The sequence below is a fragment of the Mobula birostris genome, chromosome 2 (genome assembly GCF_030028105.1).
Source record: "Mobula birostris isolate sMobBir1 chromosome 2, sMobBir1.hap1, whole genome shotgun sequence".
Classification (NCBI taxonomy): Eukaryota; Metazoa; Chordata; class Chondrichthyes; order Myliobatiformes; family Myliobatidae; genus Mobula; species Mobula birostris.
In genome coordinates, this window is record NC_092371.1 from 194,868,536 (window position 1) to 194,884,394 (window position 15,859).

Consider the following 15,859-nt stretch of genomic DNA (forward strand, 5'->3'; position numbering starts at 1 on the left):
GTTTTAAAAAGACAAATATACACAATGATTAATGATATTTTAAGACTAAAGCATGTCTGCCCAATGCAATCATTTTCTATCCAGCATTGCTTTAATATTTCTGACATTTCATTAGTTAGCATTTTATTTAAATACTCTAGTCAATAATTCCACACAAAAAAAAAGGAATCCAGATTTATTACCATTAATGGCTTTATACAAGACTGCATGCTAGATCAATTGTCCTTCAAGGAAGGTAATCTGCCATTTTCATCTGACACTGTCTCTATGTGATTTCAGATCTATGGCGAAACGGTTGACTCATAGTTGCCTTCTGAAATGACCAGTCAAGCTACATACAAACCCCATTTCCAGAAAAGTTGGGATATTTTCCAAAATGCAATAAAAACAAAAATCTGTGATATGTTAATTCACGTGAACCTTTATTTAACTGACAAAAGTACAAAGAAAGGATTTTCAATAGTTTTACCGACCAACTTAATTGTATTTTGTAAATATACACAAGTTTAGAATCTGATGGCTGCAGCACACTCAACAAAAGTTGGGACAGAGTTAAAATAAGATTGAAAAGTGCACAGAATATTCAAGTAACACTGGTTTGGAAGACTCCACATTAAGCAGGCTAATTGGTAACAGGTGAGGTATCATAACTGGGTATAAAAGTAGCGTCCATCAAAGGCTCAGTCTTTCCAAGCAAGGATGGGTCGTGGCTCACTCCTTTGTGCCAAAATTCGTGAGAGAATTGTTAGTCAGTTCAAAAGGAACATTTCTCAATGCAAGATTGCAGAGAATTTAGGTCTTTCAACATCTATTGTGAAAAGATTCAGAGAATTCAGTGTGTAAAGGGCAAGGTCGGAAACCACTGCTGAATGCGCCTGATCTTCGAGCTCTCAGGCGGCACTGCCTAAGAAACCGTCATGCTACTGTGACAATTATAGCCACCTGGGCTCAGGAGTACTTCGGAAAACCATTGTCACTCAACACAGTCTGTCGCTGCATCCAGAACTGCAACTGGAAACTGTATTATGCAAGGAGGAAGCCATACATAAACTCTATGCAGAAACCCCGGTGAGTTCTCTGGGCCCGAGCTCATCTCAGATGGACCGAAAGACTGTGGAACCGTGTGCTGTGGTCAGATGAGTCCACATTTCAGCTAGTTTTCGGAAAAAACGGGCGTTGAGTTCTCCGTGTCAAAGATGAAAACGACCATCCAGATTGTTATCAGTGAAAGGTGCAAAAGCCAGCATCTGTGATGGTATGGGGGTGCATCAGTGCCCACGGCATGGGAGAGTTGCATGTATGTGAAGGTACCATTGACTCTGAGGCGTATGTTAGGATTTTAGAGAGACATATGTTGCTATCAAGGCGACGTCTCTTCCCAGGACCTCCATGCTTATTTCAGGAGGACAATGCCAGACCACATTCTGCACGAGCTACAACAGCGTGGCTTTGTAGACACAGAGTGCATGTGCTTGACTGGCCTGCTGCCAGTCCAGATCTATCTCCTATTGAAAATGTATGGAGCATCATGAAGAGGAGAATCAGACAACGGAGACCACGGACTGTTGAGCAGCTGAAGTCTTATATCAAGCAAGAATGGACAAAATTTCCAATTGCAAATCTACTACAATTAGTATCCTCAGTTTCAAAACGATTAAAAAGTGTTATTAAAAGGAAAGGTGATGTAACACAATGGTAAACATGCCTCTGTCCCAACTTTTGTTGAGTGTGTTACAGCCATCAAATTCTAAATTTGTGTATGTTTACAAAATACAATTAATTTGGTCAGTAAAACTATTAAAAATCTTTTCTTTGTACTTTTGTCAGTTAAATAAAGGTTCACATGAATTAACATATCACAGATTTTTGTTTTTATTGCATTTTGGAAAATATCCCAACTTTTCTGGAAATGGGGTTTGTAATTAAATCAACATTTAAGCATGAACAATAAATGTTAGCCTTGTCGGCATATCCACCCCTCCCCACCCCCATCTAGTATTTGATGCATTTCGGCTATCTCTACATATCCATTCAAAGGGTGGGGATCAAAACAGTGTGCATGCTGTAGTACATTGGTTCACATACTGATCTCTTCTGTGCCTTGGCCAACAAGCGATACATTTCCTATATGCTTTCACAATTAATATATTTATCTGTCCTCCTATATTTAGATAACTACAGGCATCTCTACCCTTCCAAGTTTCTTAACATTTTTCATGTTTTCCCCTCTCCAAATTCATCAGGATGGACACAATCAGTAGATCGTACCTGAGGTACAGTGAAGTAGAAAATTCTATCAGCCAAATTGCCCATATTGGTTTCATCTGAAAACTTCTATTCACGGTCTTACACCAAGTCCAAATCATTGAAACTAACCATCATTGCTAAAGAGGATTGGCACTGATTCCTTTGGAATCCTATCATACGTTTTACCAATATTTAGAGATCCCATATACCTTTATATTTATAATTTTAAGAAAGAAGAAACAGTGAATGTCAATGAATTGTATCATCCCCTTTAATGAAGATGAATCTGAAGTATACAAGTAGAATTAAAGGTGTCAAACTTTGATAAGCCTAAAAAATGACAACAACCTTGTCATGGTTTGGAGGCTTGTGTGACTCAGTGGCCCAGAGAGCCATGTTAGCTGGAGTCATGGCTTTATGCTTTGGGGCTTGGTAGGGTCACCCATCCCAAACAGGTCAAAGAGTGGAGGCCAGACTAAGAGTTGTCCACCGGTCCTCCAGGTTCAGAGGTTCGGCTCAGGGCTAACAACCCTAACTGGTAAAACAAAATTGTTACAGAATCAGTAATGAAGAATCCTTCTACATCTGAGTGTGATGGCATTCCTCAGTCTTCACCTGGGACTTGCATGACTGACAGTAGTGAAAACCAAGGTGAAGCTACTGACATAATGAAGAAAGCCATCAACACCTCTAGAGATGGAGGACCATCGTTGCTGCCCTAAATGCCAGCTACATAACAATCACCAAGTAAGTAGAAATCCAACAAAGGTATAAGGTGTTTTAAGAAATGTTATTGTTTATTGGCAAAGCCTTAAGAGCTGAAGGAAAACAAAATGGAAATACGACAGACTACTCAAATTTAAACGTCTTGGATGCAAAAGTGCACGTTTGCATCACCAACATTACTAGTCTGGTTGATTTAATTCTAAGGAGGCCACTTATGGAAGATTGTAGCTCACATGAAATCACTGTTTAGCAATTCTCACTCAAAAGGAATAAAACAAAATACATCCCATTTTCTCACACTACAAATAAGCTCTCATATCTTTTGCAATGCATAGTTACCCAACAGTTCACAATAATACATTTCAAAGTGATACAAACACTGATGAGAAAAAAACAGGAAGCGGGAAGCTTATTCGATATTCTTGTATTCAGCATACTGGACCACCACCTTTTAACATATTTCTTCATTTTACTGGTCAGCCCTGTCTTTCTTCCATTATGATGAAAGAGCTTTACCCAGAAATGAAACAAAAAAATCTGCAAAAAGCTTCTACCATTGGTATAGTACTTTCCTTTGGCATACATCTTTCACCAAAAGATTAAAATTGTTATACATTACTCAGAAATGCAAGGTCTAGTATAAAGACCAAATGAATAATTAACACGTTAAATCAAAGTGAGATTCACTCAAGCACAAAAAGGCTTCCTATGGTTGACTAGCATCTAGATTCTATCAACAATGAGTTGGTAATAGAAAAAGACTTTTTTTTCGAACAAGTTTATGATCTGATACTATCTTCATGAGAAAAATTCTCCCAAACATTATCAGCAACATCGCTGGAGATGCTAAATATTATTTTTAAAGAAGATCAAAAACATAAATGTATATGATTTAGGGTAAAAATACTAACATTTATATCAACCAAGTTCCAAGTTTATTGTCATTCAAACATGTACGCGTATACCACCGAACAGAACATCATTCCTCCAGACCAAGATGCACAACACAGTACATATAACTCTCACACAACACAAAGTAATATTACCACAAATAAATTAACAAATAATAAAATGTATTCCAGAAGATTGGCATATAGCATAAGGTGTATTTACAATACAAATTAAAAAGTAAACAGTATAATGCTCCTGGCACTTCATACATGACGAGATCTGGGGGTGATCAGGAAGTTCAATAATTTCACAGCCTGGAAGAAGTTATTTCCCATCATAACAGACATTGTCCTTATGCTACTGTATCTTCTGGCTTATGGTAGAGCATCAAATAGATTGTAGGATGGACGGGAGGGATCTTTGGAATTGTTCAGAGCCCTGGGTATGCAGCAGTCCTCATAAATATCTCGGATGGGTGGAAGAGAGACCCTGATGATCCTCTCAGCAGTTTTCGCAATTCTTTGTAGGGTCCTGCAGTCAGATGCCTTGCAATTCCTGTACCAGATAGTTATGTAGCTGGTCCAGACACTCTCAATGATGTTTCTGCAAAAATTGGTTAGAATGGCGAGTGGGGGGGGGGGGGGAGCCTCATTTGCCCCTCAATCTCCTTAGGAAGTGGAGTCGCTGCTGTGCTTTCTTGACTAAAAAGGTAGTGTTGAGGGACCAGGTGAGATCATCTGTTATGTACACTCCCAGAAAGTTGGTGCCCAACTCTCTCCATAGAAGAAAAAAAAAGCAACACACATCAAAGTTGCTGGTGAACGCAGCAGGCCAAGCAGCATCTGTAGGAAGAGGTGCAGTTGATGTTTCAGGCCGAGACCCTTTGTCAGGACTAACTGAAGGAAGAGTAAGTAAGGGATTTGAAAGTTGGAGGGGGAGGGGGAGATCCAAAATGATAGGAGAAGACAGGAGGGGGAGGGATAGAGCCAAGAGCTGGACAGGTGATAGGCAAAAGGGGATACGAGAGGATCATGGGACAGGAGGTCCAGGAAGAAAGACAAGGGGGAGGGGGACCCAGAGGATGGGCAAGAGGTATATTCAGAGGGACAGAGGGAGAAAAAGGAGAGTGAGAGAAAGAATGTGTGCATAAAAATGAGTAACAGATGGGGTACGAGGGGGAGGTGGGGCCTTAGCGGAAGTTAGAGAAGTCGATGTTCATGCCATCAGGTTGGAGGATACCCAGACGGAATATAAGGTGTTGTTCCTCCAACCTGAGTGTGGCTTCATCTTTACAGTAGAGGAGGCCGTGGATAGACATGTCAGAATGGGAATGGGATGTGGAATTAAAATGTGTGGCCACTGGGAGATCCTGCTTTCTCTGGCGGACAGAGCGTAGATGTTCAGCAAAGCGGTGTCCCAGTCTGCGTCGGGTCTCGCCAATATATAAAAGGAGCATCGGGAGCACCGGACGCAGTATATCACCCCAGTCGACTCACAGGTGAAGTGTTGCCTCACCTGGAAGGACTGTTTGGGGCCCTGAATGGTGGTAAGGGAGGAAGTGTAAGGGCATGTGTAGCACTTGTTCCGTTTACACGGATAAGTGCCAGGAGGGAGATCAGTGGGGAGGGATGGGGGGGGACGAATGGACAAGGGAGTTGTGTAGGGAGCGATCCCTGCGGAATGCAGAGGGGGGGGGGGAGGGAAAGATGTGCTTAGTGGTGGGATCCCGTTGGAGGTGACGGAAGTTACGGAGAATAATATGTTGGACCCGGAGGCTGGTGGGGTGGTAGGTGAGGACCAGGGGAACCCTATTCCTAGTGGGGTGGCGGGAGGATGGAGTGAGAGCAGATGTACGTGAAATGGGGGAGATGTGTTTAAGAGCAGAGTTGATAGTGGAGGAAGGGAAGCCCCTTTCTTTAAAAAAGGAAGACATCTCCCTCGTCCTAGAATGAAAAGCCTCATCCTGAGAGCAGATGCGGCAGAGACGGAGGAACTGCGAGAAGGGGATGGCGTTTTTGCAACAGACAGGGTGAGAAGAGGAATAGTCCAGATAGCTGTGAGAGTCAGTAGGCTTATAGTAGACATCAGTGGATAAGCTGTCTCCAGAGACAGAGACAGAAAGATCTAGAAAGGGGAGGGAGGTGTCGGAAATGGACCAGGTAAACTTGAGGGCAGGGTGAAAGTTGAAGGCAAAGTTAATAAAGTCAACGAGTTCTGCATGCGTGCAGGAAGCAGCGCCAATGCAGTCGTCGATGTAGCGAAGGAAAAGTGGGGGACAGATACCAGAATAGGCACGGACCATAGATTGTTTCACAAAGCCAACAAAAAGGCAGGCATAGCTAGGACCCATACGGGTGCCCATAGCTACACCTTTAGTTTGGAGGAAGTGGGAGGAGCCAAAGGAGAAATTATTAAGAGTAAGGACTAATTCCGCTAGACGGAGCAGAGTGGTGGTAGAGGGGAACTGATTAGGTCTGGAATCCAAAAAGAAGTGTAGAGCTTTGAGACCTTCCTGATGGGGGATGGAAGTATATAAGGACTGGACATCCATGGTGAAAATAAAGCGGTGGGGGCCAGGGAACTTAAAATCATCGAAAAGTTTAAGAGCGTGAGAAGTGTCACGAACATAGGTTGGAAGGGATTGAACAAGGGGTGATAAAGCAGTGTCGAGGTATGCAGAAATGAGTTCGGTGGGGCAGGAGCAAGCTGAGACAATAGGTCGGCCAGGACAGGCAGGTTTGTGGATCTTGGGTAGGAGGTAGAAACGGGAAGTGCGGGGTGTGGGAACTATAAGGTTGGTAGCAGTGGATGGGAGATCCCCTGAGCGGATAAAGTCGGTGATGGTCCACAGAGGAGCCATTTATGTGTATTGAGGAGTGGTCAGCCTGCACTTTCCTAAAGTCCACAATCTTGTCAACATTGAGACTCGAGTGGGTATGCTCATACCATTCTACAAACCACTCTACCTCCTCTCTGGACGCAGTCTCATCGTTATTGCTGATCAGGCCAGCCACTGTTGTCATCAGCGAACTTGATTCGATTTGAGCTGCATCTCAATGTGCCCAGTAAGGTGTCAGCAGTGTGAACAGCAGCAGGCTGAGCGCGCAACCTTGGAGATGTGATGATTATCATGATGTAGCTAAAGATGTTGCTGCCAATACGGACTGACTGTGATCTTTCTGTCAATAAGGTGCAAGATCCAATTCCAGAGAGAGGTACAGAGATCCAGTGAGGACAGTTCACCCACCAGCTTCTGAAGATTGATAATATTAAACGCCAAGCTGAAGTCGATAAACAGGATGCTGGTGTATTCCTCCGTCTCCGCGGCATCTGTTCTCAGGATGAGACTTTTCATTCTAGAATGAAAGACTCATCCTCCTTTTTCAAAGAACGGGGCTTCCTTTCCTGCACCATCAACGCTGCCCTCAACTGCATCGCTTCCATTTTGCGCACATCTGCCATTACCCCACCCTACCAGGGATAGGATTCCTCGTTCTCAACTACCACCCACCAGCCTCTGCGTCCAGTACATAATTCTCCAAAACTTCCACCACCTCCAGCGGGATCCCACCACCAAAGACACCTTCCGCCCCCACAACTTTCTGCTTTCCGCAAGGATCACACCGTACACCAGTCCCTTGTCCATTCGTCCCTCTCCACTCATCTTCCTCCTGGCACTCATCCCTGCAAGCGGAACAAGTGGTACAGCTGCCCCTACACCTCCTCTCTCACTACCTTTCAGGATCCTGTACAGTCCATCCAAGTGAGGCAACATTTCACCTGTGAGTCTGTTGGGGTCATATACCATGTCCGGTGCTCCCAGTGTTGCCGCCTGTATATCGGTGAGACCCAACATGGATTGGGAGACCACTTCGCTGAGCACCTGCTGCCTGAAAAAGCAGGATAGCCCAGTGGCCACCCACTGTAGCTCCACTTCCTACTCTAATATGTTTATCCCTGGCCTTCTCCACTGTCGTGATGAGGTCACACTCAGGTTGAACAACACCTTATATTCCACTTGGGTAGCCTCCAACCTGATGGCATGAACATCGATTTCTCAAACTTCCGGTAATCCCTCCCACTGGCCCGCTCCTTCACCATCTCCCATCCCCTTATTTCCTTGCCCGCCCATCGCCTCACTCTGGTGCTCCTCCCCCCTTTTCTTTCTTCCATAGCCTTCTGTCTCTTTCACCAATTTACTTCCCAGCTCTTTACTTCATCACCTCCCCCTTTAGGTCTTACCTATCACCTTGTGTTTCCCTCTCCCCTCCCCCCACATTTTAAATCTACTCCTCAGCCTGTTTTTTTCTCCAGTCCTGCCAAAGGGTTTCAGCTCGAAACATTGACTGTCATCATTTCCTAGATGCTGCCAGGCCTGCTGAGTTCCTCCAGTATTTTGTGTATGTTGCTTGGATTTCCAGTATCTGCAGATTTTCTCTTGTCTGTGCTGGTGTATGAGGCACCATTTTTCAGATGGTATAGGACGGAGTGGAGGGCAGAGGGGATGGCATTGTCAGTGGACCAATTTGAGCGATAAACCAGCTAGAAAATGTCCAATGTAACAGGAAGATGGGATTTAATGTGATCCTCAAGCAGCTGCTCAAAGCACTTCATTATTGCTGAGGTTAGTGCCACTGGACAGCAATCATTAAGGCAGGTTACTGCCACCCTCTTGGGCACTGGGTTGGTAATAATTCATTGAAAATGATTCGTTGTAAGCAAAAAATTCTGACAGATAGTTTACTATCACCTAAAGATATGATGTTGTCAATACCAAAACCTCAAAGGCATGCAAGACAAATTCTTAGGAGTGAGCATTGGCCACCAACCTGAAAAATGAACTCTGTTTCCACAGATTATGCCTGTCCAGCTGAGTATCGCCATTTGTATATCAGTTCACTTTTGCACGTTGTGGATATCAAAATCTCATTTATGACACTGTGATCCACTAATATCTAATTAACACATTAGTTACTCAATGCTGTTTTACAATCAGTATATAAATCAATTGAACTTAATCTGGTGATATATTGTTTTGAACTGGACATGAACACTTCAAGTACATTTCCAATGTATTTCTTGGTTATTTATTTTCAAATTTATACTGACCTTTCTTTGATAAAGCTCCTCTGGAGTTGTGGACTTCAAACTTACAAGCCTATAGGTTTTTGTGATTGTTCGTGGTCGTTTTCGAGGTGGCGCAAATCGCTCCATTTCTGTGAGGTAATACAGGCCCTGTTTTACATAGCCAAAGTATCGAGCTTTGGCAGAGCACTCATCATCGGAGTCAGAATCTTCATCACCCTCATCATCTATTGAATTATTTTCCAAACGATATCTCTTGTGAGCCAGCTTTACTTCACACTGAAAAGTATATATACAAAAAAAATAATAATGTATAGGGAAATCTTAAGCATTCAAATATCCAGCTTTTCCTTGTGAAAAGTAGCCCTAACTTACGGAACAATTGACAAAAGAGCAGAGATACAAAATCCAGCAAAGCAGATCTGACACATGCAAAGATCACATCTCCAACAAAAGCACATTTTAAGCCTCTGCAAATATTAAATAATATTTTCTATTCAATGTACATAATGGTGTGGATATTTCATTCAGCAAAATACAAAAACTCTTCAACGATTAAGAATGACTGTGGAGAATATTTTTCTTCCCCAGTAGTCAATGATGTGCTGAGGGGATTCCTGCAAACAGACATGTTTTCAGAGATCTCACCAATGGAAAGAATGCAGATGAGAAGAGAGAGAGGCCAACAATATATCGTTAGGGATCATGCAAGGCAACACAGAGAAGGAAGTAAAGCCATAGCAGCTATTTCACTGGCTACAGCTGAATACATGAAAGTGGAAAACAAACAAGCATCATGCCATCATAGGATGACAGTGAAAAGGTAAGGGGTTAAAGAAAAAGGTGTAGACAAAAGCCAAGATAAACCATGAGGCAAAAACCCAACAGAAGACTCAAATATCTGGCATTCTGGAAAAGTTGAGCAAGTATATGGAAGATTACAATGCAGTCAAGAATACTGAGTAGGAAAAATGGTTGGAGACGAGGGAATAAGGGTTGCAAAAATAAAGGTTCAAGTGCTGCTTTGTTATTAGGCGAAGAATTATCCCAGCGGTGTTGGGGAGGAAAAGAAATTGGGCCCATTGTAAAATATTCAACAATTAAAAAATCTTGATTAAAATATGATAAAAGGCATGAAGGTTTTTTAAAAAATGAAAAAGAGAATTATTAAACATGTTCTATTATTAAAGTTTAAAGTTCTAGACATTCACAATTTTCATGCAAATCCACACAAATCAAAAATAATCAGTACCTCTAAGCTCATAAAGCTTCCGTCATGGGCTGCAGTAACTTGAGGTGAAGGTTCAAACCATTCACAAGACTGTCCAAGGAGGTTTTTCAATGTTTTCACAGAGGAAACAGTAAGAGCGCCAGAACAGCGGGCCAGAATAACAGAATTATTGGCCCACCAGTTTACATCATTGAGGGGATAAAATGATGATCTGTCTGAAGGACAAGTGATATTGTAAAAATTAAAGTTCTTCCAAGGTAATTAAACAAGACAAGCTTAAGGAGATTTAAATACCCAGAAAAGAAAGGGAAATTTAATCTTGAAAATACTATCAAGGATCTTGAGCTTTCAGGTGCATATGACATATAAATTCTTCTCGGGCTTTCAGCCGGGTCCAAGTGTCAATTTTAACCAACGTTTGGCTTCATCAGGGATGATGACTGGGCATGTCTAGACCAGTGGTGTACATATACTTAACTCCTGTCATCTGTCCCTCATGATTGGTTAGTCCTCAATCACTTGTTTAAAATTGTATTCCAGTACTTATTTAGAGCGAGACCTTAGTGTCTTTGTTGAAATTCTTATTCTCTATGATTCCTTCACCAGGTAGTCCCAAAGGCCATTGGTGTGACACAGTATTTCTTGTGCTATCGAAGTCAATCCTGTGATAATTGCGTATGCAATGCTCTACTGCACCAACTTCTCTGGATAACCCAAACGGATACACCTTCTACGCTCTTTGATGCAGATTTCCACCCTTTACTCCGCATTCAGAGGGAATCCTATAAACGTCAGCCATCCTGAGAACCAGGTCATCTCTGACCGGCATAAGCTGGGATTTGAGCTTCCTTATGGGTTTGTGGATGGTATTTATCTGGCATTTTTCCAGTATCCTGGCGATCCTTCCTGAAACAGTGGAAAAATAGGGAAGGCAACTGGTTCCTCCTCATTGTTATGAGGTGGAAACCTGTACTGAGGAGCATAGGTGGTGTATCTATTTGGTCACCTGGAGAAATCAGTTGTAGCAGAACATTGCATACACGATGACAACAGGATTGACTTCAACGGCACAAAACTTCTGTGCTGCGCCAATGGCTTTTGGAACTGCCTTGTGAAGGAAGCCATTGAAATAAGACTAGAGAATAAGAATTTCAACATAGATGAAGGTCTCCCTTGAGGTAAGAAATGGATTATGATTTCAATTAAGGTGGGAAAGCAGAAAACTGATCGGTTGAGGACTAACCAACCAGGAGGGACAGCAGGTGAGAGTTAAGTATAGATACCACCAGACTAGACGTGCCTAGGCATCATCCCTGATGAAGATAGCGGACTTAGTCATCGAAACATCAGTTAAAATTGACACCTGGGCCTGGCTGGAAGCCTGAGAAGAGTCTATGTATTGAAAATACTAGGCACACAAGTTACCCTGTGAACAGAGTTGCTGACTGACAAGTCAGTTAGAGCTAACTTTTTCTCTAATTTGTCTGGTGCCTTGTATCTGTAAGTATAATACCTTTTATTTATGCGCAAATCCTACTGCATGCGAAAAGTGGTTTTATAGGAGTCCTGTCATCAAACCAAAAAAGCGTACGGAATTTTAATTGAAAAGTTAGCATGCTCAGAGTAGAAAACACACAAATTAGAAAATACGAAATTTCTAATCAGTTTACAAAATATGAAATTACCATTTCGATGACAATCTCCCAAAATGACACTGTTGAACAACATTTTAAAAAATTCATCCTTATAAAAATTTGAAAGAAATCATCCCATTATTCAGAATATCTCTTACCCTTCATTTTTTTCCTCTTTTCCACTGATTTTGACCACTCGGGATTAATGGCATCAAATCCATCCTAGGCAAAACATTTGAAAGTTACAAACCTTTTATCCAAACATGAAAAAGGGACACAAGATCTATTAATAACATAAGGATAAAGTTTTATTTTCCTTTAATTGGAAATTGTTACCATTTTCAATAGCAATACAGCCTATACACTTGACTTAGAGAGTTGCTTCAAAGAAGTTATGGTGTGAGGGGATCCAGGAGTGCCCCTATTAACTGTTTGAAGAGAGAGAGAGAGTTATTTATCATCAATGGTTTGTTTGGAAAAGAGAGAGAGACAAAGATTGACGGCTGGACTGTCACGGGAGGTAACTTTGGAGATAACACTGAGCAGCTCGAAGGTTGCTATGGTGGCCGACAGCACATTATTGATGTTACTTTCAAGGACTTGTTGTTTGCTTGCATTTCTTTGCAGACAAAGAAAGGAGGGACTCTTTGAATGACAGCTGATGCTCAGCCTGATGAGATAAATAGGAGGTCAGATGATACAGACCTCAGACACATGATCAGGACACTGAGTGAGCATTGTTGTGCCCGTGGAGAAAGTGGGTTTTGGAGGATCGATCAGGCAGATTGATTCAATTGCTCTACCAGTGAAGGAGAAGGGGTTGACTGGTGGGGAGTTGTCTATGTGTCCACCCTTGCCGGAGTGATAGCTCCACCACGGGAAAACCGGTTCCCCTTGTTAAAGTCACAGTCGGTGACTTGTGAAGGATTTCAGAGGATGACGAGAAGTTCGACGGCAACAGCTCACCTGAAGACTCAACTCACTCACTCTCTCTCTCTCTCTCACCATCGCTACTCAACTAAATTCCACGAACTGAACTAAGCTGAACTTTACTTAACATCGTAAGACTGTATTTTTTCACCCCCAGACTTAAAGCTTGGTTTTTCATACATATTTTTCCACACTTACTGATTTACTTAGTTATATATATAATTCTTGCTAACCTGTTTGATTTATCTTCACTTAGTTTACTGTATTGCGTAGTTATTAATAAATATTATTAGTTTACAGCAATACTAGACTCCAAAGTAGTTTCCATCTCTGCTGGTTCTTTATTCCCGTCAAGGGGTACGTGACAATAATCTAAACTGGAAGTAAGATATTAAAAAAAGTGGTCCAGGTTAAATGTCCTAATAATATGTAAAGTGTGTAGTAATAATTACCTGATAACCAAGATATCAATTGGTTATCAACAACAGACCCTGAATAGCATCGCTAAATGATGCCCATGCAATTCTACATCTTAGTAGTGAAACAAGTTAACATGATAATGAGCTCATGAGCTTGATATGCAGTACATCTATTCCCACAACTCAGCACATCAGCAGTCCACTGTTGCACATAACATTGAGTCCAGCAGGATAAATGGATTGTCAAATGCACTAGCCAAAGGCACGTATGATTCAACCCAAAAAGTGGGTACAATTACAAATTAAAGAGATGTGTTATAATGCTACAATTCAGAGTTACAGTGGGGTACAAGAGCCAGCTGCCTTCTGAGAAATTATTGCTTGGATCCCACAAATAAAACAATGGGGAAATTTGGACAGTAAGGAATATGTCAAAAAAGTTCATTAAATCAAGTAAAATAAAATCAGAGCACTCTAATGGGAAAAGAACTTGTTAAATTTAGTCAAAAAGATAAGATTTAAAGGAAACAATTGACTCTAGATCAAACCCCAGGACACCATCCTCAGCACATTTAGGTAACTATGTGTAAAACTTGTGCACCTGATAAGAACAGAGAGAAGGTCTCCACTGTCAAATGTTTGGTGATCAAGCAATATATGTATCCAAAGATAAAAGAAGGGTTTTAGTTGCCAGAGCTAGAAGCAGAGTAGGATAAAGCCTGTTTTAAGATATCTGTGTCACACCCCTTACCCTCTGTAGAAACATAGAAAACCCACAGCGCAATACAGGCCCTTCGGCCCACAAAACTGTGCCGAATATGTCCTTACTTTAGAAATTACCAAGGGTTACCCACAGCCCTCTATTTTTCTAAGCTCCATGTACCTGTCCAGGAGTCTCTTAAAAAACCCTATCGTATCCGCCTCCACCACCGTCGCCGGCAGCCCTTCCATGCACTCACCACTGCGTAAAAAACTTACTCCTGACATCTCCTCTGTAGCAACTTCCAAGCATCTTAAAACTGTGCCCTCTCGTGCTAGCCATTTCAGCCCTGGGAAAAAGCTTCTGACTATCCACATGATCAAAGCTTCTCATCATCTTATACACCTCTATCAGGTCACCTCTCATCCTCCGTTGCTCCAAGGAGAAAAGGCCAAGTTCACTCAACCTATTCTCATAAGAGAACATTCTTGTAAATCTCCTCTGCACCCTTTCTATGGTTTCCACATCCTTCCTATAGTGAGGCAACTAGAACTGAGCACAGTACTCCAAGTGGGGTCTGAGCAGGGTCCTATATAGCTGCAACATTGCCCCTTGGCTCCTAAACTCAATTCCACTATTGATGAAGGCTAATGCACCGTACAACTTCTTAACCACAGAGTCAACCTGCACAGCAGCCTTGATTGTCCAATGGACTTGGACCCCAAGATCCCTCTGGTCCTCCACATTGCCAAGAGTCTCACCATTAATACTATATTCTGCCATCATATTTGACCTGCCAAAATGAACCACCTCACACTTATCTGGGCTGAACTCCATCTGCCACTTCTCAGCCCAGTTTTGCATCCTATCAATACCTTGCTGTAACCTCTGACAGCCCTCCACACTATCCACAAGTCCCCCAACCTTTGCATCATCAGCAAATTTACTAACCCATCCCTCCACTTCCTCATCCAGGTCATTTATAAAATTCACCAAGAGAAGGGGTCCCAGATCAGAACCCTGAGGCACACCAATAGTCACAGACCTCCATACAGAATATGACCTGTCTACAAACACTCTTTGCCTTCTGTGAGCAAGCCAGTTCTGGATCCACAAAGCAATGTCCCCTTGGATCCCATGCCTCCTTACTTTCTCAATAAGCCTGGCATGGGGTACCTTATCAAATGCCTTGCTGAAATCCAAATGCACTACATCTACTGCTCTACCTTTATCAATGTGTTTAGACATATCCTCAAAAAATTCAATCAGGCTCGTAAGGCACGACCTGCCTTTCACAAAGCTATGCTGACTATTCCTAATCATATTATGCCTCTCCAAATGTTCATAAATCCTGTCCCTCAGGACCTTTTCCAACAACTTAACCAACCACTGAGGTAAGACTCACTGGTCTATAATTTCCTGGGCTATCTCTACTCCCTTTCTTGAATAAGGAAACAACATCTGCAACCCTCTGATCCTCCGGAACCTCTCTCATCCCCATTGATGATGTGAAGATCATTGCCAGAGGCTCAGCAATCTCCTGCCTCGCCTGGGGTACATCGCATCCAGTCCCGGAGACCTATCTAACTTCATGCTTTCCCAAAGCTTCAGCCCATCCTCTTTCTATATGCTCAAGCTTTCCAATGTGCTGTAAGTCATCCCTACGATCGTCAAGATCTTTTTCCATAGTGAATATTGAAGCAAAGTATTCATTAAATATCTCTCCTATCATCTCTGGTTCCATACAGACATTTCCGTTGTCACACTTGATTGGTCCTATTCTCTCACGACTTATCCTCTTGCTCTTCAAGTCAATTCAAGTCACTTTTTATTGTCATTTCAACCATAACTTCTGGTACAGTACACAGTAAAAATGAGACGACGTTTCTCAGGACCATGGTGCTACATGAAACAATACAAAAACTACATTCAACTACCTAAAAACACAAAAACTACACTAGACTACAGACCTACCCAGGACTGCATAAAGTGCACA

General features: G+C 42.2%; 1 protein-coding gene across 3 annotated transcripts in view; it reads right to left on the reverse strand.

Moving 5' to 3' along the window:
• Positions 1-15,859, reverse strand: part of nbas (NBAS subunit of NRZ tethering complex) — a 304,149-nt gene that overhangs the window by 256,300 nt on the left and 31,990 nt on the right. For 2 of the 3 annotated variants that reach the window (XR_011885018.1, XM_072251277.1), the window contains exons 13-15: positions 11,973-12,036; positions 10,202-10,395; positions 8,974-9,228 (exon numbers count right to left, since the gene is read on the reverse strand). Coding sequence is in view for 2 of the 3 variants with exons in the window: in XM_072251277.1 (XP_072107378.1) it covers positions 8,974-9,228; positions 10,202-10,395; positions 11,973-12,036 (513 nt within the window). In the remaining variant the exon portion in view is untranslated. Of the gene's footprint in view, positions 1-8,973; positions 9,229-10,201; positions 10,396-11,972; positions 12,037-12,977; positions 13,066-15,859 lie in introns of those variants that run through there. The other variant, XM_072251278.1, reaches the window with a different exon arrangement.